The 25526-nt window shown below is 40.6% G+C and overlaps 1 protein-coding gene across 1 annotated transcript; it reads right to left on the bottom strand.

Annotated features, from left to right (window-relative positions):
* Positions 1-8589: 8589 nt before the first annotated feature.
* Positions 8590-23543, bottom strand: LOC106006160. Its single transcript, XM_045079421.1, has 7 exons — positions 23466-23543; positions 23043-23288; positions 22880-22952; positions 15627-15756; positions 14654-14778; positions 12934-13109; positions 8590-9322 (listed from the first exon to the last, which is right to left on the bottom strand). Exons 1-7 carry the CDS (start codon positions 23541-23543, stop codon positions 9185-9187), a joined length of 966 nt encoding a protein of 321 aa, XP_044935356.1. The 3' UTR covers positions 8590-9184.
* Between the last annotated feature and the right edge of the window lie 1983 nt (positions 23544-25526).

Below are 25526 nucleotides of genomic sequence, written 5' to 3'. Positions count from 1 at the left end.
GGTATAGTCCTTGCAAATATTTAATTTTATTTCTTTGATTAATAATAAGGATGAACCAGGCACCTGGGTGGCCCAGTCAGTTAAGCATCTGCCTTCGGCTTAGGTCATGATCCAGGGGTCCTGGGATTAAGCCCTGAGTTGGGCTCCCTGGTCAGTGGGGAGTCTTCTTCTCCCTCTGCCCACCCCCTGCCCCTGCTTATACTCTCGCTCATGTGGTCTCCCAAATAAATAAATAAATAAATAATCTTTAAAAATATAATGACTAACTTTTAATGTTCCTGTTGGTCAGCCTTTTCCTTTTTTAATGACCTGCCTTCTTTCTAGACATAAGGATAGTTATAGGAAAACATTGTTGTAGTACCAACCAAAGGTCGTGCTCTAATGCTCTGTTGCTCAGCTATTCTTCCCTAAGAGCAGACCTGTCTAATAGAGGCCTCTGACATCTCCTTCCCTCAGGTATCTAATGCATGTTGAAGTTTAACCTTATGCTCTGTATGTATGACCACTCACATGAGTCTTTTTTTTTTCCTTAAGTAAGCTCTATGCCCAATGTGGAGCTCAAACCCACACCCTCAAGATCGTAAGTCTCATGACCTACTGACTGGACCAGCCAGGTGCCCCTCACATGAATCTTTCTATAATCTACTGAATCTCTCCATTGGCTCTCCTATCAAAATATTGAATATTTTCATGTTGAGCCCTGACTTCCAATCAGTTACTATTCCCAACTTTCTCAGTGACAACCAAATTCTTTTGGCCTCCAAAATTTGAAATAGGGAATCTGCTATTTAATCTTTTTTCTTTTTTGTACTCAAATCCAATCAAACATGATTATGCAGTTTCTTTGTTCACAAGATCTCATTTTCTCCTAACACATTATCTCTACAACCATTATTCTAATTTAAACCTATCACATTCTGTCAGAATGACTTATCTGAATTCAGAGTTAACAAACCTTTAAATATACAATTAAAAAAAAAAAGATTTTATTTATTTCTTTGTCAGAGAGACAGAAAGAGAGAGAATGTGCCTGTATATGCATAAGGCTAGCTGCAAGCAGAGGGACAGGGAGAATTAGGCTCCCTGCTGAGCAAGGAGCTAGAGGGGGACTGGATCCCAGGACCCTGGGATCATGACCTGAGCTGAAGGCAGACACTTAACAGACTGAGCCACCCAGCCTCAGTGATTTTTATAAATGCAGTTTTTTTTTATCATCATAGCCAGCCTGTAGAAGATACTCAGTATTTTTCCATTGTTTATTATTTCATTTGTTTTTTAAGTAGTTTCTACACCCAGTGTGGAGCCCAATGTGGGGCTCATACTCAGGAGGACCCTGAGATCAAGACCTGAGCTGAGATCAAGTGTCAGATGCTTAACCAACTGAGCCAGCCAGCTGCTCTGATTTATTAAATACATATATTTCAAAATCACAACCTAGCCAACAATTTACTGCATTCAGCATTCAACTCTTGAATGGATCAGTACATTTATTTATTTATTTTTAAAGATTTTATTTATTTATTTGAGAGAGAGACAGTGAGAGAGAGCATGAGTGAGGGGAAGGGCAGAGAGAGAAGCAGACTCCCCATGGAGCTGGGAGCCCGATGCGGGACTCGATCCCAGGACTCCAGGATCATGACCTGAGCCGAAGGCAGTTGTCCAACCAACTGAGCCACCCAGGTGTCCCTGGATCAGTACATTTAGAGTGGGATGAGTTTGGGGTCCATGTTGTAGATATAAAGCTATTTTTAAGGATTTGACCTACTAAATGAAAAAAATGTAAAAATATTTTTGTCTATTTACAACAGCCAAATTATGGAAGCAACCCAAGTGTCCATCGATAGATGAATGGATTAAGAAAATGTTTTATACATACACACAGGAATATTACTCATCATAAAAAAACAGGACTATTACTCAGCCATAAAAAAGAATGAAATCTTGTCATTTGCAACAACATGGATGAATCTGGAGGGTATAATGCTAAGTGAAATAAGTCAGTACAAGAAAGACAAATATATAATTTCATTCATATGTGGGATTTAAAAAACAAAACAAACAAAGGGAAAAAAAGGGGGGACAAACCAAAAAACCCAGACTTTTAAATCCAGAGAACAAACTGCTGGTTATCAGAGGAGTGGTGGGTGGGGGATGGGTGAAATAGGTAAATGGAATTAAGAATACATTTATTGTGAACACTGAGTAATGTATGGAATTGAGTCACTATATTGTATACCTAAAAGTAATATAATAGTGTGTATATACTGGAATTTTAAAAAAAGTAATAAATAAATAAATAAATAGAAAGGTAGACATAAGAGCATGGAGTATAATCCCTACTTTATTTTTTTAATAAAAATTTTATTTATTTATTTGACAGACAGAGATCATAAGTAGGCAGAGAGGCAGGAAGAGAGAGAGAGGGAAGCAGGCTCCATGCTGAACAAAGAGCCCAATGTGGGGCTCAATCCCAGGACCCTGAGATCATGACCTGAGCCAAAGGCAGAGGCTTTAACCCAGGGAGCCACCCTGGTGCCCCTAATCCCTATCTTATAGTCCTAGTGATGAGATTGTGAAGCATAGAGCATGTTGTCATTAAAAAGTACTGTTTTACCAGGAAAAAATATCCGTCTATGTGTCATCCTTTGATATGAATTGGACAAGCTGAATCTTTGCGGGGGAGGTGGGGGAAGTGGAGGAGGCATGGTTTTTATCATTTAATCATCATCTATCATGATCTCTAACTTTAGCGAACCCACGCATTAAAAATTATGTTCTAGGGCGCCTAGGTGACTCAGTGGGTTAAGCCTCTGCCTTCAGCTCAGGTCATGGTCTCAGGGTGTTGGGATCGAGCCCCCCATTGGGCTCTCTGTTCAGCAGGGAGCCTGCTTCCCCCCTTCTCTCTGCCTGCCTCTCTGCCTGCTTGTAACCTCTTTCTCTGTGTCAAATAAATAAATAAAATCTTTTAAAAAATTAATGTTCTGTACTTCATAATGAATATTTAAATATGACCTTAATTGAATATGGAGATGAATGATGTAATACAGTCTTTCTCTTCAAATTGTTCACACCTATCAGCTTCTAATGTATCCCTAGGGAAAAGTCAGAGACCCATTCGACTACTCGGCACCAGAATTAGGCCAAAATTTGTCTCTCGGATAGGTGGAGAGGGAGGTAGAAGGCTCCATTAATAGTTGTAAAGCAGTTGGAGCTCCCTCTGCTGGAATATATTCGTAAAGGAGTAGTAGCGGAGGAAGCCCTCCACCTTCAGGGTGAAAGGAATGGAAACAAAAAGAAACAAATGGCTCTCTCAGTTAGCTTTGATACTAGGGTCAAGGAAAAGTTTAAAACAACAGCAGTCTCTCTTCTAGGGTTTTTGGTAAAATTTGTCACGTTTCCTTCTACTATAGGAATATTTGCCTTATACTAGGAAAAAACATGAACTTGATTTGCTAATAGATACCTTATGGGAGGTAGCTTCAGAGAAGGGCATTGCATCATTTTAGCAGGCTGATGACAGAAAATTTATACTACATAAATTTAAGTACAATTTAAAATTTAAATGAAAGCTAAGACTTTTTTGGGTAACTTGTGGGAATTGACTTAACTCTGTACCATGTCTCCCCAATTTTAAAGTGAAAATAACACTATCAATCCCAACCACTTTGATAATGGGAGAGCAAATGAGAAGGCAACAGAGGCAAAACGAACTTCTGAGGTCCCACATATTCTCATGGCTAAAATCCAAGCACTGGCTGGTAGCCATGTTCCCAGATGAATAGTGTTGAGTCCCAGGCAATGCGTCAGGCCCTGGTGATGAATAAAGCATGTTCAACAACCTCCCAGAATTCGGTCTTACAGTCTACAGGGGAAGACATTGTAACACAAATAACAACTATTTGTAACACAAATAACAACACTAACACATGGCAAATCCTATAAAGTAAGACAGAATTGGAAAAACACGCAATTTTCTGGAAGATCAGGAAAGACTTCAAAGAAAAGTTGTAATTTCACTGGGACTTGAGGGATGAAGTACATGCCAGTACATTTTTCTTTCTTAAAGCTGTTTATTTAGCTGTTCTCAGGAGAAACTGTCTTCCAAAAATGTTTTTTTAAAAAACACAATTAGAAGAACAGAAAGTTAGTTTAGTTCTAGTTTCTTTAGTTGGTAGTCCTAACAAACAGCTCAGAGATGTAACCATCGGTTAAATAAACAAACTGTTAGACTGAGATAGATACATCAGCACCGATATCAAGAAAAACACTGGCTGATTGATAGGGTGAAACTAATAGAGTAATAGGTTGTATTGTTTATATCCTACTTCTGAAAATAATGTCAGGTTTGATAGCTTTTGGTTAGTATATTGAAGATAATACAAAGTTAACATTGATAATAGAAATGAGTTCTGCTTTTGCTCCTCTTGCAGAAACATAAATCCGTGTCGTTAATAATACCTCTTGGAGCCTCAGACGCTAAGGATTACATCTTATCTTCCATGCATTTAGCACTGAATGATTTTTCAACAAGCTTGTTTTTTGGGCAGGAAAAAAAAATGTATAGCTGCAATTGCCTATATTGGAAGAAGAAAAAAGAGCTTAAATCAGTAACCTAACTGAATACATTAAAGAACTAGAAAGCAAAGAGAAAATCAAACTGAAAGTAAGTAGAGGAAAGGAAAAAATAAGTGAGTGGAAATATATGAACTAGAGTATATAAAAACAAAAGAGAAAAATAAAAGAAACCTAAAGTTTTTTTTTTTAAAAAGTAGTAACAAGTGACAAAGATTTAATAAGACTGACTAAGATAAAAAGAAGGAAGACTAAAATTGTTAAAATCACAAGTGAAAGCAGGGTGATTACTACCAAACCTACAGAAATAAAAAGGATTACAAAGACATACTATAAACAATTAAATGTTAATTATAGATCTAGATAACCTACATGAATGAACAGATTCCTATAGTTGTCCCAATTTCCCAATTCATTTTATAAGGTATCACTCCAGTACCAACAAAGACAACACAAAGAAGAGAACTATAGATCAATATCCCTTATGAATACAGATACAAAAATCCTCAACAAAATACTGGTGAGCTGAATTCAGCATCATTTTTAAAAGATCATACACCAGGGTATGACTGGGGTATGAGCGGGCAGTTCAGTCACTTAAGCATCCCACTCTTGGTTTTGACTCAGGTCACAATCTCAGTGTCATTAGATCAAGCCCCATGTCATTCTCTCTCTCTAAAATAAAATAAATAAATAAAATATTTTTTAAAAAATGATACACCATGACTTAGTGGGATTTATCTCAGGAATGCAAGGATAGTTCAATATATGAAAACCAATCAATTTAATATATTATATTAAAAGTGAAAGGGAAAACAAAAACATGAACATTTCAATACATGTAGAAAAAGACACTTGAGAGAACCTAACAACATTTTATAATAAAAGATACACAACAAACTGGAAATAGAGGAGAACTTTCTCATCTTGAAGAGGGCTATCTATGAAAAACCCACAGCTAACATCATGCTTTAAAAAAAAAAATGTTTATTTATTTGAGAGACACAGTGCCCTCTTAGTGCCCTCTGGGAAGGGCAGAGGGAGAAGGAGAGAATATTAAGCAGATCCCCGGCTGAGCAGGGAGCCTGACACAGGGCTGGATCCCATGACCCTGAGATCACGACTAGAACTAAAACCAATAGTGAGACACTCAACCAACTGAGCCACCCGGACACCCCTAATATCATACTTAATAATGAAAGACTAAAAGCTGTCTCCTAAGAGCATGAACAAGACAAGGATGTTTCCTCCTTCTACTTCTAATCAACATTGTACTAGAGGTTTACCCAGGGTAATTAACGAAGAAAAAGAGGTAAAATACATTGGAAATGCATTTTAGAAAGAAGTAAAAGTTACCCTTTTCGTGAATAACTTAATTTTATACATAGAAAATCCTAAGGAATCCACACACACACACAAAACTATTAGAGCTAATAAATGAGTTCAATATGTTTGCAGGGTACAAGATCAATATACAAAAATTAGTTGGATTTCTATACACTAGCAATGATAGAACTGAAAATGAAATTAAGAAAACAATTCCATTTATAGTAACATCAAAAGAAATATAAGATGTGTACACTGAGAACTATAAAACATTGCTAAATAAGATGAAAAAGACCTAAATAAATAGAATAATCTTATGTTCATAGTTTGGGAGATTTACTGTCAATACCATTAAGATGTCAATACAGAATTGATCCAGAAATTCAATATAATCCCAACTACTGTTTTTGGAGAAATTAACAAGCTGACCTAAAATTCGTATGGAAATGTAAGGCACACAGAGTAGCCAAAACAATCTTAAAAAGAATGAAGTTGGAGGTTTCACACTTCCCAATTTCAAACTTACTCTAAAGTTATGGTAATCAAGACAGTGTAGTACTGGTAGATGGATAGACATACTATCCAGAATGCCAAAGAATGAATTTGGATCTCTGTCTCATATCATACACAAAAATTAACTTAAAATGGATCATATACCTAAATGTAAAAGCTAAAACTATAAATAAAAGACTTAGAAGAAAACCTAGGCATAAATTTTTGTGGCTTTGGATGAGGCAATGGTTTCTGGGCATGATATAAAAAGCATAAATGATAAAAGACAAAATGAAAAATTTTTAAATGGGCTTCCTCAACAATAAAGACGTCTGTGCTTTCAAGGACACCATCAAGAAAGTGAAACAACAGTTCATAGAATGGGAAAAAATATATGCAAGTCATATACTTGATTACAGACTTATAACCAGGATGTATAAAGAATATTTACACCCCAATTTTAAAACCGGCAAAGGACTTGAATGAACATTTCACAAAATACATACAAATGGCTAATAAGCATATGAAAAGATGCTTGATGCCATTGGTCATTAACAAAATTGCAAATCAAAACCACAGTGAGATACCATTTCATACCTACTAGGATGACTATAATCAAAAAGACAAACAATAATGAGTGTTGATGAGAATGTGGAGAAATTGGAAACCTCATATATTGCTAGTGGGACTATAGGACGGTGTGATCATCATGGAAAACAGTTCGGAGGCTCCTTAAAAAAGTTAAAAATAAAGTTATCACATGACATAGCAATTCCACTCCTAAGTATTTATCCAAGAGAACTGAAAACTTAATTCCACACAAAAACTTGTATATGAATATCCATAACAGCATTATTCATAATAGCCCCAAAGTGGAAACAATGTAAATATCTATCAACTGACGAATGGATAAACAAAATGTGGTATGTCCATACAATGGAGTATTATTTGGCCATAAAAAGAAATGAAGTATTGATGATACATGTTACAACATGGATGAACCTTGAAAATACTATGGTAATAAGTGAAAGAATTGGACACATTAGGGCCATGCATTCTATGATTCCATTTATACAGAATGTCCGTAACAGGCAAGTTCATAGAGACCAAAGGTAAATGAGTGACTACAGAGGGTGGGGAGTGGCTGGTAACATGTAGAAATCTCTCTGTGCAGTGATGAAAATGTTCTGGAATTACATCATGGTGATGGTTGTATGGCTTGGTGAATATACCGAAAACCACTGAATTATGTACTTAAAAAATTAAACTCAAAAAGAAAAAATTATAGCCTTAAAAATATTTTAAAACTTTGAAGGCAGTGAATAACAATATTTGATATTGTTATTGCTAACTGTAGTAGCAATACTTGATATATAATATTTGATATATATAATAGTTGAAATGTGATATATATAATACTTGACAACTGTTAATTCTTTTTTTTTTTTTTAAAGATTTTATTTATTTATTTGACAGACAGAGATCACAAGTAGGCAGAGAGGCAGGCAGAGAGAGAGAGAGAGGGAAGCAGGCTTCCTGCGGAGCAGGGAGCCCGATGCGGGGCTCGATCCCAGGACCCTGAGATCATGACCCGAGCCGAAGGCAGCAGCCCAAACCACTGAGCCACCCAGGCACCCCGACAACTGTTAATTCTTGATAGCACTATTATTAGTGTTCAAAATCCATTAGAGCGATTAACTCAGTTTTGTCCTCATTACAAACCTATGATATATTCCCATTACTATCTCCAGTTTTTAGAGGAGAAAATCTGAACTCAGAGAGATTAAGTGTCCTGCCTAAGGTCACACAATTAAGAAAGACACAGAGCTGGGATTCAAACCCAAGCAGTCTGACATGAAAGTCCCTTCAGTAAGTACGTTTGTTTGGCTTGTCAATGTGATTATGCCACAGAGTTCCTAAGGAACTGGTAAACAGGAAATAATTTTATAAAAAATAATTCATGGTGACAAAAATTCCTGTGCCTTCTAGAGGATACTGGGAAATTGAATCTTTTTAAAATTTAAAAAAAATTTTGATTTTTCAAAAGATTTTATTTATTTATTTGACAGAGATAGACATAGCGAGAGAGGCACAGCAGAGGGAGTGGGAGAGGGAGAAGCAGGCTTCCTACAGAGCAGGGAACCTGAGGCAGGACTCCATCCCAGGACTCTGGGATCATGATCTGAGCTGAAGGCAGACGCTCAATGACGGAGCCACCCAGGCGCCCCGGGAAATGTAACCTTTATAAAGAGAAGAATAAAACAAATTTCTTATTAATTAGCCGGGTATAGGAAAGGCCCTTTCCTGACGCTTACATTTCAGATGTGATTGGCAGCATGCAAATCCAAAAGCTTTCATATTCATTCTCTTTGAGAGGTGTGTTTTATTAACTCCTTGAGAATTAGAAATATTCCCTTTTTTTTTCAAAGTGGAGTCTGGAAAAACCAGGATGGGGCATTTAGCCCTCATAATTAACAAGGGCCGAATTTCTTTTAATGTTGCCAACTCAAGCAGACTCAGTGAGGCTTGTGCTACAAACTGCTGTGAACAGTGGGGTTCAGTTCATGCTGGTGAGTCTGGCCGAGGTCCACTTTGTCTCTGCACAGAGGGGAGCACTTCAGAGCCAGCGAGAGCTGGTTCTCGGCCATGCCAAGATTCATCTGCTGTACGTTCACTCATGTTCGTTATCGAGAATCCTGAAATGAAAGTCGTCTCTTAATCCCAAAGAGAGCTGTTTGGTAGGAAATGTCCACATCCAGTGTAGTTGCTGATAATCTCGAAAACAGGAAAATCTTCATGCTGAGTCATGCATGAAGTCATGGCTGAGGGACACAAGATTAAGAGCAGTGTCTAAATGCTGGAAATGGCAATGATTCTCCTGGTTCCACTTTCGCCCCCATGATCCACTGTCCACACGGTAGCTAGAAGGAGGCTAGATAAAATCGAGATCACATTTTGTGGGGTTTTCCACAGCACTGAAAACCCCAAGTTATCACCATGGCCCATGAATCCCTTTGTATGCTTGTGAATCTGAGCCCGTCTCCTATTTTGCTTTCCTCAACAACAGACTGCCAAGAAAGTGTTGAAGGTAGAACCACAAGTTTCAAGAAACTCAAGAGACCTAGGAGCCACATGCAAAGTGTGAATTCTGATTGGATTCTGAATCGAACAAAACAACTATAAAAGAATTATGAGGCAAAAGGAGTAACTTGAACATGGATTGGATATTTGTATTAAGAATTATTGTTCATTTTTAAAGCGTCATAATGGTATTGCGATTATGGGTTCTTCTTCTTGTTGTTGTTTTAACAACAGCCCCTGCCTTTAGGAATACATCCTAAAATCCAGGTGAAACAACAGGGTATATGGACTTTGCTTAAAAATAATCTAATGAGGGGCGCCTGGGTGGCTCAGTGGGTTAAGCCGTTGCCTTCGGCTCAGGGCATGATCTCAGGGTCCTGGGATCGAGTCCCACATCAGGTTCTCTGCTCAGCAGGGGGCCTGCTTCCCTCTCTCTCTGCCTGCCTCTCCGTCTACTTGTGATTTCTCTCTGTCAAATAAATAAAATCTTTAAAAAAAAAAATCTAATGAGTGAGGGGAGGAGTGAGCAGGTATAAATAAAATGAGGTTGGCTACAAGGAGATAATTACTGACGATGGACGATGAGTATTTGGCAATTTATTATACGGTTCCTAAATATCTCTGTAGCTCTGAGAAGGAGCACAAACATACTTTATAAGTTTGACAAAGAGGAGACAGCAAGACATCTTGGAAAGAGTATAATCTTTGAAGTGAGATATCTGCAATCCTGAACTTGTTTTTTCCTACCAGCATCACCTTGAGTGACCTGAGGCTCTGTTTCATTTTCTATAAAACTAGGATTATAAAATCTCTGAAGCACAACAATGAGAACCAAATGAAATCCTGTAGGTCTGTGGTCTACCACAATGGCCAGCACACAGAAAATACTTTAAAAACGGTGTAAGAAACAGTAATAGAAGTACAGCACCTTACTCCTGATGAGTTGCTCAGTTCTTATTTCTCTGTAGTGTTACTGAACTTTTCCTACCTGTGCATTGTTTCTTGCAGACCAGAATGGAAACTGCCTAAGAAAGCTTTGGTTTTTAATTTTTTTTAAGATTTTTAATTTTTATTTATTTGACAGAGAGAGATCACAAGTAGGCAGAGAGGCAGGCAGAGAGAGCAGGGGAAGCAGGTTACCCACCCAGCAGAGAGCCCGGTGCGGGGCTCCATCCCAGGACCCTAAGATCATGACCTGAGCCAAAGTCAGAGGCCCAACCCACGAGCCACTCAGGCGCCCCTAGTTTTTATTTTTTAAGATTTTATTTATTTATTTGACACAGAGAGAGAGAGAGATCACAAGTAGGCAGAGAGGCAGGTGGAGGGGGGCAGGCTCCCTGCTGGGCAGAGAGCCCAATGCGGGGCTCGATCCCAGGACCCTGAGACTATGATCCGAGCCAAAGGCAGAGGCTTAATCCACTGAGCCACCCAGAGGCCTGGGAAGTTTTTTTTTTTTTTTTTTTTAAATTCTTTATGTGCCTAGAATGGTAATGGTATAATAACTGACTCTTGATTGAACAAAGCAAAACAAGGTATTTGGCCTCTGGGTTTGGACATCAGGAACTAATAGTGAATTGCTGACATGAACAATGTCTGTGGAATGTCAACAGGTGTCTGTTATAAAACCCGTGTTTATCTGTACCACGCTCTGTTCGAGGCACAGAAGAGTTCTGAAAGTTGGAAAGAAGAAAATTTTCAAATACTGGTGAGCATTTGAGATTAATCGTATATATATTTTTTCCTATTATTTTTGCTAGAGTAAGTAGGAGCGCTTTCTTGCATTTGCTGCGGTTCTGTCATGTCTTGTATCGAGACCAGTTTACTTGACGTTGTATGTGCTTGGCATTAAAAACAGGGTAAGAATTCTATTTTCAAAAGGGGCATAGTTAACTGTTAGCCTCTGCCCAAGCAATTTCCCCCTCCCTTCCTTTAACCTCCCAAGGAGACAATTGGTGACATTCTAAGCAGATGCTTGCTCAGAGAGTGGGCAGCAAGCCGTGGGCAGCCTGCTCGCTTAATTTTAAGCAAGATCTTTGTGTGTTTTATTATATTAATTAGTGTATTGGCAAGGCCCAATGGGCTTTTTAAAGCAGCAGGGGTTTTGCTGATCCCTTAATTTGCAGTTTGTGATGGCTCTTTTGTTTTTGTTTTCGTTTAATTCTTCCACCCATTAAACCCTTCAATCTAGCATTAGCTGTAACTCCCTGTAAGGCTAGAGCTTCAGGGAGTGATGCATGAAGATGGATGGTGGCCTTAGGAAGGGGGGGGACCTGACTGCACTTTTTCTTTGGTCCTGGTTTGAAAGGGGGCGGCTACATTCATTTTATCCATGTAGGCGTTTAACCAGAGGAATGAATGCTGAGAAAAACGATGCCACATTCAGTGTGCTTTTTAGGGATGTGTAGAGAAATTCTTCAACCTTTCATGTGAACTTTAGGTTATGCAAGTAAAAACACCTGATTTAGACATCTTGGGCCAGTGAAGAGAAGATGGGAGGAAAGGCGTCAGAAAAGGGTGTATTTGTGGATTTTTGTAAATGAATGTTGAGGGAGATTTTCCTGTTGCCCTTGATGAACTATTTGTCTTCTTACCACTGTTTGAGGGCAAAGATGCTTCCTTGCCTCAACGAATCCCTGCCATACCCATTTTAGTTAATAATACTCAGTTCAGGCTGTCTGGGTGGCTCAATTGGTTAAGCTACTGCCTTTAGCTCAGGTCATGATCCTGGAGTCCCAGATCAAGTCCTGCATCAGGCTCCCTGCTCGGGGTCGGGGGGCGGGGGGGAGCGGAGTCTGCTTCTCCCTCTGACCTCTTGCCTCTTATGCTCTCTTTCTCTCTCATTCTCTCAAATAAATAAATAAAATCTTTAAAAAAAAATAATACTCAGTTCAATTCAGCTTAATGCTTCATTCTTTCTCTACCCTCTGTGCAGGCTTGACCCATGGCTTTGAGGGGAAAACTACATGGTCAGCATTTACATCTCTCTGTCTGTAGGCAGAAAGAGTCAGGGGACCCCAGAAAAAGAAAGATGACACATAGCTTTCTGACATAAGAAAAGTCATTTGAGCCCCCATCCCCCATCTTGTGGTCTATGTCTGACCGGCACTCCTCGCCCCAAGCACATTTCTTGCAGAACTTCCTGGGACAGGTTGAAATTGCAGAATAGACCTGCAATGATTCAGTAGTCAACAATTCTAAAAGAGCAAGAAAAGGTGAGAACAAGCAGCCGCTATCAGGCCAAGAGATAATCTAATCCTATCAGGGACAATAAATCAAGAGTAAAACTCTCAGTGCTAGTTCAAAGGTCAAGACCGAGCGGACACACATTCTTGAGTTAATTTTGCAGGACTGAACCTCCTGTGAGCATCAGATACCAGACCAGCGGGAGCCAGAGAGTTGATGATGCCCCAATTCCATGCTGACCTCCCCCTTGCTCAAGATCCTTCATGTATATGTACGCACCCTTAGCTCCACACTTAACCAGTTTTGTTGTCCAAGGAGACGCTGTTTAGGGAAATACCCAGTGTCTGCCTTTGCATGTTGCAAGTATACCCTTTCCTTTCCTGTTCTTCGGCTTGCTTGTGACTTTTGCCTTGACTGCAGGAGAGGAATGCAGTTTCGGGTAACATGCCCAACACCTAAAAATGGAGGAAATTCTTTATTACTTAAAAATGTATTTTGAATGCTGGCAGGTTGTCAGGAAAACAGAAACACTGCAACCGAATGTATAGTCTTCTTGAAAAGTGGCTTTAGTATTGCTACTTTTGGTTATCTAATGGCCGATGTGGAATTTCTAAAAGTAACATTAATGGAGAGGAAGATATTTCCTAGTTTAATTACCTATGCCCCTTTATTGTTATAATAGTAATAAAGATGTTTTTCTCTGTATAGAAAAAAAATGTATTTTGTTGAATATTCAAAATATTAAAAAAAACATGAGGCCATGGTTGGAGTAGGGGAGAAACACAAAGGAATTATTCTTGAGGAAAATTTGAGAATTAAGGATTGCTGAATTAATAAATAGATACCTTATGGTTAATGTGAAATATAATAAAACATCCCATTTTAAATCAGGTGTGTTGTTTTTCTTTTTTATTTTCCTGAGTGTATTTTGATAAATTCCTAATGGAACAGGTAAAGTTTGTGTTAAAAGTTCATAACCAAACAAACTCTTCCAAAACAAATGGAGCTTTTACTTTTCAAAATTTACCACTCTTTTTGGGGGGAGGGAGAGAGGAAGAGGAGGAAAGTAACTTGTAACTGAAGAGAAAAAAAAAATGAAATAGCAACCCTTGTCTCCCCCACATCCCTCCACAATGAGACAAAGATAATTACTTGGGAGCACGGGGATCCTGAGGAAAATAATAATAATAAGTAAGATAACTTAGAAAAAGAAAGACATAAATATAGAAAATCATTTAAATTATTTACAACAAAATAGGCAAATTACAAACAGACATGTAGAATGGCCTCTAAATTATAAATTATTCAATCCATCTTGAAAAAAACATCAGGGATAGTGTTTAAAATCCATTTAACAGGGCGCCTGGGTGGCTCAGTGGGTTAAGCCGCTGCCTTCGGCCCAGGTCATGATCTCAGGGTCCTGGGATCGAGTCCCACATCGGGCTCTCTGCTCAGCAGGGGGCCTGCTTCCCTTCCTCTCTCTCTGTGATCTCTTCCCTTCCTCTCTCCTACTGTGATCTCTCTGTCAAATAAATAAATAAAATCTTAAAAAAAAAATAAATAAAATCCATTTAACATACACTCTTTCCTTTGGCTTTCTCTTTTTATCTCTTTTCAAGGACATTATGCTTGAAAGGGTATAGGGCCTATTTCCTGAAGTGTTCTCTTCATTCACTGATAATGGGAAATAGAGAAAAGTAGAGACAATGAAAACAGTGTAGTATTGAACACCCATGGGGCCATTGAACACTGTGGAAACAGTCTAGGTTCTGAAAAACTATTTTGGAAAATTCAGGACTGTTAAGTGCGTTGAGGAGGACTCAGGTCAGGGCCTTGTAAAGTGTATGTCTTTTCTGAGAAATGCTCTGGAAGAGGTAGGGAATATTAGTGACAATTACGCCTTTGAAGGGATGCTGCATTACAGTTTGATTTTAAAACTTCCATTTAAATTTTGTTTTCTAGTATTTATTTATCAGTGGGTAGTCACTGTGTAGCTTACCATTTTTCAGGGGAAGAATTTTATTTGTAAAGCAGCACCTGGCTTCTGTTGTTCCCCAAGCTCTTTCTTTGACTGTTCTTGTAAGGAAGTAACCCATTGTGGAAAATGACACAGAATGACCTAGGCTGTGGACAAAACAATGATCTTCAAATTCAGAGAAATTTGGCTTCAAGTCCATGCTCTACATCTATTGGCTCTTTCCCTTTGAACAAGTTACTTAACCTCTTCGTGTGTGTGTGTGTGTGTGTGTATTCCCCCAAATATTTCATTTATGGATACTGAAATTTCAGTTTCCTATCATTTTCACATGTCACAACATGGTATCCTTTTCATTTTTTCTCAGTCATTAAAACATGTGAAAACCACTCAGGTGGGCCAGGTCTTAGTTTGTCCACCGATCTAAAGAGTCTAACTCTCCAAGCTAATACTCTCCTCCATCTTTTAGTAGCACAGAAGCTCTTCAGAAGTCGCAGTCTGCTAATACTCTCCTCCAAGCTAATACTCTGCTCCATCTTTCCATCTGGAAAGATTGTCCCAGACCAGGCTAAAACAGACCAGGCCCTGGGGTAGGAAATGGGTAGTTCCCACTCAGTCCTTTGTCTTAGGAAGAGGCTCTTGTCAAACGCCCACGTTACTTGTATAATTTAGAACCACAGACCGATGAAGGACAGAAAGTCAGTTTGTTGCTCCTCCTTTCAGATGTACGGTGGAAGCTTTAGGAATCCTGGGAGCCAGACTTAGGATTCAAGCTCTCAACTCTTCCCTTACAGCTCAAAAGCACTGGGACCCCAAAAGGAAAGTGATTTGCCCATGTGAGTGGGTGTGGGAACCCAGGTTCATGCCTCCTCTAGTCCAAGGATTCCTCACTTCCAAATGTAGCGTCTGTAAAGTCAAGACTCAAGGCTGAGGGTCCTAAATTCCTGCCAGGGGTAGATGAGCAGGGCCCTTCTTAAACTCCAAACTGATTACACACCTGCCCTTCCAGGCTGTGCTCCAAACCCAGGGCATCTCGGCCCCCTCTGCTGGTCCCTGCCGTTTGTGGGTGAAAACGAAGGCTGCAGACTGCGACTTTGGAAGAGCTTTTGTGCCTTTATAACCACCACCTGTGGAAGGAAGGACCCAGAGAATGGCGTTCATTTCCTAAACTAAAAAGCTGAGGCCCAACAACAGCAAAGTGAGGTATTGGCGGAAATAGGACTTGAACCCAGGTCCCTGAACTCCTGAACCCCGGTCCAGGCTCTTTCTCATGCCTGAAGTGCAGGGGGAGGCAGAGGTCCCCGTGATCTGCCTCTCCCTACCTTAGTTTTCTAATATATAAAATGGACATTATAATGGTACTTACCTCCTAGAGCTGTGTGGCGCTCGGGAGAAACTGCTCATTAATGTGCTTAGCACATAGCCTGGTTCATATTAACACCAGAGCTGAGAGAGTATAACTTTTTTTTTTTTTTTTAAGATTTTCTTTATTAGGTGCCTGGATAGCTCAGTTGGTTGATCCTCTGACACTTGGTTTCAGCTCAGGTCATGATCTCAGGGTTGTGGGATCCAGCTAGGGTCAGGCTGAAGCAGACTCCGTGCTCAGCGTGGAGCCCAATGGACGGCTCAACCCCATAACCTGACATCAGATCTGAGCTAAAACCAAGAGTCCCCAGCTCAACCGACTCTACCACCCAGGCACCCCAATTATAACTATTTCTTCAAAGACTGTCAGTTTATAAAAATTATCCTCTCTTTCTTCAAGAAACAAAGGCACATTTATGTCTTTTGTAGAATGCGATCTCACCCAAAGGTCACAGACCATTGAACTGAATGAAAATCATAGATCTGCCATCAGGTACAAGTTCTTATAGAGGGGTGAAGATGATAACGTTTTCCAAGTTTCAGCAGAACAAACAAGTCAGTGGGAGGGATCGGAAAGGTAAAATAAAAACACAGCAAACTAAACCTTGGGTGGAAACAATCAGATGTCATAGTCCAGTGACAAACAGCACAGACTCTGGGACGAGTCTACCTGGGTTCAAATTTCAGTTTTGCTACTTACTTGTTATGTGATACTGGGAAAGTTACTTAACCTTGCTGTGCCTCAACTTCTACATCTATGAAGAGATAAATACGAAAACCTGAAAGAATTGTTGATATGATTCCCTGAGAGAAGATTCACAAAGTGCTCAGGACAGTGCCTGGCATGGTGTAGCTGTTTGTTCAAAAAACAAATAGGGGTGCCTGGATGGCTCCCATGGTCAAGCGTCTGCCTTCGGCTCAGGTCATGATCCCGGGGTCTTAGGAGTCCTGCATCTGGCTCCCTGTTGGGCGAGGAGTCTGCTTCTCCCTCTCCCTCTACTGCTCCCCGCTGCTTGTGCTCTTTCACTCTCTTCCTCTTTCAAATAACTAAATAAAATCTTAAAAACAAAAACAAAACCAAATATGGTCATTTAGTTATTACCTTAAAACAGGTCCAGATTTAGTTTGCTAGGGTAATTTAGTCTGAAGAGACTCTCAGAAGAAACACCTGTAACACATGCAAGGCCCATGTTTGTCCTTTCCCTGTCTCTTCTTCTCCTCAAAAAAGAGAGATGTTCATTTTTATCCGTTTAATTGCGGAGGGAGGAGAGCTATGGTTTAATCGTTTATTTTTTTCAACCTTTTTTGGGGTGCATGAGCTTGGTTTGTTGGGCATACAGTTTGCTCTTTACCCTTAATGCTTTCACAACTGGCATTTTTGGACCAGACCATAAGGGCATAGGAGAGTAATGGAAGAATTGGTTTTGAGATGTTTTTGTTGAATCCTCTAGTTCAGATGATCAGAGGGACCAATACAAAGAGAGGATGCTCATTCCAAGGTTGGCAGTGAGCCCCCATTCCCCAAAGCACTGGCAGCCTCCAAAGAATTGGAAGCTATCATTTTTGATGAGGCGTAACAGATTTTTATTTTGAAGTGGAAAGCTTTATCCTTGATAAAGTTCTGCTTGTTGCTCATTTTGCATCATTACCACGGTCTCTGAAGTAATGTTTAGGGAAAAGCATATCCTCAGTGTTCCTTCTGAGAGTAGTTTAGTAGATCTTAAAGCACTTCAAACTTTTAAAAAGATTTTTTAAAATTATTTTTTAAAGATATTTATTTACTTTATTTTTAGATAGAGAGAGAGAGACAGAGAGCGGGCACATGAATAGGGGGAGGGGCAGAGGGAGAGAATTTCAAGCCGACTCTCCACTGAGCATGGAGCCCAATGAAGGACTCTGTCTCATGACTGGCAGGTTGTGACCTGAGCAGGATGTTTAACAGACTGAGCCACCCAGGCACGCCCCCCCCCTTTTTTAAAAAATTTTTCATTTTTTTATTAACATACAATGTATTATTTGCCCCAGGGGTACAGGTCTGTAAATCATCAGGTTTACACACTTCACAGCACTCACATTAGCACATACCTTCCCAATGTCCATAACCCAGCCACCCTCTCCCTACCCACCTACCCCAGGCAACCCTTAGTTTGTTTTATGATACTGAGTCTCTTATGGTTTGTCTTGCTCCTGATCCCATCTTGTTTCATTTATTCCTTTCCTACCCTTGGGATTACTGCTAATTAAAAATAATTTTATTACTAAAACTCAAGTTTGTTTTCCTAACATCCAAGTTTTTCTTTGTTTATTAATTACAGAGTTACTACACCCAAAACAATTCCAAACTTGGATTGACTGATAAGGAATTTATCATTAACTGATAAGGAACCTTCTTAAACAGGCAGTCCTCCCTTTGCACACTACCATGGGACCATAAAAATAATTATGCAGACCAAAATCATACCAAGCATTCTTTTTTTTTTTTTTTAAGATTTTATTTTATTTATTTGACAGACAAAGATCACAGGTAGGTAGAGAGGCAGGGAAGCAGGCTCCCCGCCAAGCAGAGAGCCTGATGTGGGGCTTGATCCCAGGACCCTGGGATCATGACCTGAGCCGAAGGCAGAGGCTTTAACCCACTGAACCACCCAGGCGCCCCTGTGCCAAGCATTCTTAATAATCAATGGGAAGAATTACAACTGTTCTGTGACCTTTTGTGAAAACATTAAAAATTGTCTCACTGTTGGTTATAAATGGAAATGGAAATGAAAAAGAACAGTAAAACTAATATTTAGTCCACTGTAATTTAAAGCCTTAGGTTGAATATTAGATTTATAAAAAACTTATCACAGGGATTTTGACTAGCACTTGCCTTCTTCTCATCGTACAATTTATGATGTGAACGACTTCTCCACTTTGGCTAATTCCCATACTCTTTCTGAAGTTGGGATCCACATATTAACCTTCATGCTTTCAGTGTTGTAAAATAGCTCTGAGAATTGCCTTAACGTAAAAGATTTTTTTTTTCCGGTTGTCATTTCCCCTGGGACATCTTTTTCCTTTTCGTCAAAACGACTTTCTTGGGGTGCCTGGGTGGCTCAGTGGGTTAAAGCCTCTGCCTTTGGCTCAGGTCATGATCCCAGGGTCCTGGGATCAAGCCCTGCATCGGGCTCTTTGCTCAGCAGGGAGCCTGCTTCCTCCTCTCTCTCTCTGCCTGCCTCTCTGCCTACTTGTAATCTCTGTCTGTCAAATAAAATAAATAAAATCTTTAAAAAAAAAAAATAACTTTCTTCATTTACGGCTACAAGTTTGCCGTTGCTCGGTTCCTCTAGCTGCATGCGTAATGTCACCAGGCTCGTGGTCAGCTATTTCTTTAGAGATCCCCTTCTGCTCCATTTGAATCTGACATCGAAGGTTACCACTTTTTGTTTCTTGGCTGGTACTTTCATGTTTCTTGGCCAGTTCCCTCTTTCAAAGATCTGTTTTTGTAAAGTATCACATGGGTTTATTACCGGGAGATGAGAAGCTTCCACAACCTGGCTTTCCTGGCTGCATATGACCGGCATTACAGATGAGCAGTGACGGATCACTGACAGACTTTGAAGGCAGTGAAGTGATCGTCATGGGCATCTGTGACTTACACAGAGATTTGTGGACTAAAGAACAAGCATGGAGTTGATACCTTATATAATCAGGTGATAACTAGAGCATAGTTATCTGCTGCCAGAGCATTGGCGAATGATGCTGTTGAGCTTAAACCCAGGGTAACTGAATTTTGTGCATAAGGGAAGCATGGAAAGTGAAGACTGTCTAGAACGTGTGAGTCTTCTGTGGTATAATATGAGGGATGTTAAAGCAATGGCTCTCAACATACTGTTAGGGTGATCATTCTACAAGGCTTATTCGACTGCATTATTCTTCTGCTAAACATCCTTGAGTGACTTTCTATCAAGAGAGTGAAAATGACTACAATCCTTCACTCCTCCCTGTGCCTCCACCCTTTTCAATATGACTTTTTATCTCCTCCTGTGAAGAGGTGAATTCTCTTTCCCCACTTCTTGAATCTTGGTTGACCTTGTGACTTGATGGTATGCTAGTGCTTAGCACACTTCGTCTTGCTCTGCTGGGACCTTCCTCTCTGCTGTGGGAAGCTAGCCAGCTCCAGGATCAACGTCTGAGCAGACAATGTCCCAGTTCCCAACTGACCCAGCAGTTGACTGAATGAAGCCAAGATCAGGAGAATTGTCCAACTAATTTAGCTCAAAACGCTGACCCCCCAGATTTAAATTAGTTTTGTTTTAAGCCAGTACACTCTGGAGTGGTTTGTTTTGTAGCAATATCTAACTGATACTCTTCCCAGTGCTCAGAGGACCAATTCTGACCAAGGGGCTTTCCAGCCATAGCCTAGAGACACCCCTAGCAACACAGGACTCCCCACCCTTAATAATAATCTTCTCTACTTTTGTGTAATATGAGATTAAAACCAAAACAAAACCCCAAAACGTGGCTCTGATCATTATAGTTATCAAATCTCTAAATAGTAATGAGTATATTTGAAACTTATTTCTTTATAACAGCTGAAATCTATTCCCCTGTAGTTTCTATTCATTAGACCTAGTTCTACCTTTTTTTTTTTTTTTAAGATTTATTTATTTATTTGAGAGAGAGTGAGGGGAGCATAGAAGGAGAGAATCTTTAAGCAACTTTCCCTGAGCACAGAGACTGACATGGAGCTCGATGGCATGACCCAGGAGATCATGACCTGGGCTGAAACCCAGAGCGGGGCACTCAGCCGACGGAGCCCCCCAAGTGCCCTGGACCTAGTTCTACTTCTTTTTTTTTTTTTCTTTTTAAAAACATTTATTTATTTATTTGACAGAGAGAGATCACAAGTAGGCAGAGAGGCACGCAGAGAGAGAGGAAGAAGCAGGCTCCTCGCTGAGCAGAGAGACCGATTCAGGGCTCGATCCCAGGATCCCGGGATCATGACCTGAGCCAAAGGCAGAGGCTTTAACCCACTGAGCCACCCAGGCGCACCCCCCCACCCCCAGTTCTACTTCTTAGGGAGAAATAAAATAATCTGAGTCTCTCTTCCACGCGGATGTTCTTCAAATACTTGAAGACAGCCACTGTGCGCTTCCCTGAGACTCTGCTCCTTCACGCTGTCTATTTCCAATCCTGAGTGACACTTCTCCAGAAAGTGTTGTTATTTCCACTTCAACAACAAATTCCTCCCTGTTGATCAGAGTTCACCACAGAGTAGCAATTCCCCTAGTCACTTCCTTTACATGATAAAACTGTCAGGCAAGTTAGGACATTTTCAGATCACTGCTCTTTAGCTGATTCGATTTTGTAATCTACATTATGAAGGCAACTTCCTTCTTCTCCTCTCTTCTTTTTCTTTTTCCTTTTTTTTTTTTTTTCCTTTTTTCATCTGGCCTGCCATAGCGAGGACTGTTTGGAAACGATCCTGAGACTATTTCAAGGACAGAAAAATATCAGAGAGGCTGGGATTCAAGCAAAACACTTGCCAGGCACAAGTTGGGACTATTTTAGAGTATTTTGTATCCTGCATTTTTGTTTTAGGTGTATTCCTCAGATTTTAATGTTTTCAGGTGTTGGAACCTTGGAGAAAGACTCGTTATACCTTACATATTGCTTATGTTTATTGAACGTTGTTATTTGGGCCTTTAAGGCCATAAATATTGATTTTAATCTGGATGCCCTCTCTTTATGGCTTGGGTCCAGGAGCAAGAGTAGGGAATCCTTACCTAAGATAGTAATTGTGCTCCCGCCAGAGATCTGTACAAAGGAAGCAATATCCTGGTGCTAGGACAGAGTGCCAGAGGAGAGAACAGAATTAAGGACGCGTTCTCTTTGCTGAATATGTAGAGAGAGCCAAGAGTCAAATCTTCAAGGCATGGGGTTTCTTAGGTGAAGGACTTACATATGGGTACACCATTTATTGGTTACACAGCCATTGGTTCTACATGAATGTGTAATTAGCTACCAGGGACGAGGGGCAGCAAGAGGGATTGAGTCCCCTCTGTATTACTTCCGAATCTGAAATGGTATAGTTTCATCCTGGGTGGGGCAGGGAAAGAGATCCTTGGAACTTGATCTTTACAAAAATGTTTTGCTTAAATCCCTATAAGAGCAATGTCTTCCAACTGGCCCTGTTTTCCAAATTATGCTCCCTACCATCTCTCATAGCAAAAGTCCTTTGAATATTGACACGTATGTAGAGACCTTTCCAAATTCCCATTAGTGCATAGCCTCCAAACTGGCATACGAGTTGTAGCAATTTTCTCTCGAACTCCAGCAAGCATTCTGTCACCAGTAGAAATGTGTGGCTGCCTTTGAGTCCCTGCCACTTCCCAGGGCTGGACCCAGCCCATTTTTCATTAATGGCCATTTTTTTCCTTTATGTCAGTGGCATGCTCTGCTTAGAACTCCAAAGCTGTCTCTCCTATCCTTGTTTTCTACCAAATTGTCTTTAGTAACTGGAGCCTAGACCGGAGTTCCCTATATGTGCCTGATCACCAGCTCCGCAGAAGCCAATCAATCTTTTGAAAATCCTTTTTAGGTAGGTAAAGTAGGATAAGGGCTAGGGGGGATAGCAACCCCCAGCCTCCTAGGTCATCAAGAGTTTCTTGGACTTTGGGATTCCAGGGAGCTTATTGCACACTGGGTATGGCTGGGCTTCTTGTCTGAAATATTCTCTCTTAAACTGCGCCTTTCACTCCCCTATCCCAGTCTGTAATCACTATCTCAGCAGTCTCCTTAATTTCCCTGCGACACAGGTTGAATTCTGAAGCTCTTACAGCTCATGCCCACTCTTTGTCCTCTAGGCGTCTCCCAGTTTGGCAGTAACTGTGAGGGGTGTACCTGGTTCTAAAATGATGGTTTCGTCTGAGATCAAACTGGGGGTTTCACTTTCATTCAGAGCAGCCTCGATAAGCTGAAAAGCAAAAGCACAAAATAAAACTGTGAAAGGTAAAGTGAAATGGTGGCACTCATGTCAAGGGGCCATTAAGGAAGTGAGCCTTACTTGTGTCCTCAGCAGATGGAGCCATGAACTACTGAACTGGTCCAAGCTGCAGAGAGTCCAAAGACAGCCCAAGCACCTGTGATTTGCTGCTTTGCTTCGTGACAGCCTTAGCAACCCATTATGTTCGGCCAAGGTTAGTTGTCTGTCCAACCAATTAAAATTATTTGTCAACAACTCATAGAAGCACTCTCTTTGGTCTTTTAAAACCCCTGCTTTTTGTTCCCTAGGAGCACACAATTTGGGTTGCTACCCATGTCCATGCTCCCCGAATGGCAATTCTGAGACCCCCAAATAAATACTTTTGTTTTATTTCTGCTCTGCTTCTTTTCTCAGTTGACAAACAAGTAATGTGTTACCTATATGTCATTTGGGCCTCTGGCCCCTCAAAGAGTTGGCTAAGCTTGGTCCAAACCCCAATATCACCGTCTGCGAGGGTCCGATGTCCTCTCGACTCCTCATGCTTTCCTCTGTCTTCGGCATTCCATTCCCTTCAAGGCGCATCTCCGATCAGCCCCCACGAGATCCTGGATGGGAGATCTGTCCCTTCACCACGTTCAACTCACTCACCTCAAGCCTTTCATGATTTTTTCCAGTAGATCTGCCTGAGGAGTGGTGGTGGTAGTCTTAAAGAGATGTCACCTCATGGGCTTTTGTTATCCTCCATCTACCCCCTCTCTGTCTCCTTCTCTTCCTTTTCTGAATCTACCACAAGACCCACCTCCCTGTCCTACACAGGGCATTTTACCCACATGCAGACGCTCTCCATTTCTGAGCTTCCAACATACACAGGTTCCACAGGCTTGTCTTCTGTACAAATACAGCACCCTCTCCGAAGGAAATTCTGACGAATTCAACTTTTCCACTCCAATGCACTAGAAAAACAGATTGGGAAAGGTCATGCTATGGCCAGAACTACTTAGTGCCATATTTTGGGAGGAGGTAATTTTTCATCTTTACTTTTGTAGTCTATTTTTTTTTTTTTTAGTTAGTTTTGCCAAATAGCTTTAATTAGCCCTAGGTGGAATAATTTTTAAGGGCTCCCTCAACAGAGAATTACTTCACCTTTAACCCAAACAGTGTTGATTTGGTAATGCTTTCTCTTTGCCTCTCCTCTCCTGAAGACTCTAATTTGATGCAGAATCTCTCCCAGGGTAATGAAAGAATTTCTCTTTACTGTTGTGAAAAGCATAGCTGGGATACTCCCTGCGCTCATTGCTCGAATTCTCCTTATTCTGCTTATCCACTTGGCCCTATTGAAACAGATTGTTTGACGCCTGGGTGGCTCAGTTGGTTGGGCAACTGCCTTCAGCTCAGGTCAGGATCCCGAGTCCCGGGATTGAGTCCCACACTAGGCTCCCTGCTTGGTGGGGAGTCTGACCCTCTGCCCTCTCACACTCTCTCTCACTCACTCTCCCTCTTTAGTAAATAAAAGAAGGAGAAAGCGTAAGAGGAAGAACTAAAGGAAGGAGGGAGGAGCGGGGCTACTTAATCACAGGAAGAACAAAAGGAAGGAGGGAGGAGCGGGGCTACTTAATCACCGTTGCTGTTTTCCCCTCTGTATTATAAAGCGAGTCTCCAGTCCATTGTTAAGCATGGTTAGTAGGTGAAGGGGAGGACAAACTATTAATGGGTACATGACGAAGAATGGATTATAGTGAAATGTACTTTTTTCATCTTTATTGTATCATTAATCATTGAGGGGAGGATAGGAGGTTTTGTCCTTTTATTTATTCCACTTTTTTTCTTTCTTGGAGAATCTCTGTGTTTTACTTATTTAGCTACACTTTACATGAAAGAACTTAAAGAATAATTTTATTTTATTTAATTTTTTTTTAAGATTTTATTTATTTATTTGTCAGAGAGAGAGAGAGAGGAGTGAGAGTGAGCACAGGCAGACAGAGAGGCAGGCAGAGGCAGAGGGAGAAGCAGGCTCCCCGCCGAGCAAGGAGCCCGATGTGGGACTCGATCCCAGGACTCTGGGATCATGACCTGAGCCAAAGGCAGCTGCTTAACCAACTGAGCCACCCAGGCGTCCCTATTTTTTTTTTTTTTTTTTATTTTAAATGCTTGGGAATTTACAGAGTTATGTTCCTAGATTGGTATTATATCCATCTCAGATGAGACTTCAGAGTCATTTGCCCAAGGTTGATATAATAATAAAAATTGCCAAGTTATAAAATTTTCTCTAGTGCACTTGTGCTCTCTGAGGGAGGCCTGTGAGCATGGGCCCCACTTTTGCAGACCTTCTCAGCAGACAAAAGGGCTTCCAAGAACTGTTATGAACTAGAAGGTGTTATGCAGGATGTTATAGCCGACCGCAGATAGACCACCGGGACATGGGGTACATGCTACAAGCAACATCAACAGCAGCAGACGCGCAGCCTCGCACGTACAGCAGACGGCAGATTAACCGCAAGCGCCCTTGACGCAGTGACTGAACTGGCATATAAGCAACACTGGCCCTCTGCTTGTCAGAGTGTGCTC

The sequence above is a fragment of the Mustela putorius genome, unplaced genomic scaffold (genome assembly GCF_011764305.1).
Source record: "Mustela putorius furo isolate JIRA1106 unplaced genomic scaffold, ASM1176430v1.1 tig00000382_pilon_pilon_pilon, whole genome shotgun sequence".
NCBI classification, from domain to species: domain Eukaryota; kingdom Metazoa; phylum Chordata; class Mammalia; order Carnivora; family Mustelidae; genus Mustela; species Mustela putorius.
This window is presented reverse-complemented; position numbering and strand designations above follow the sequence as displayed.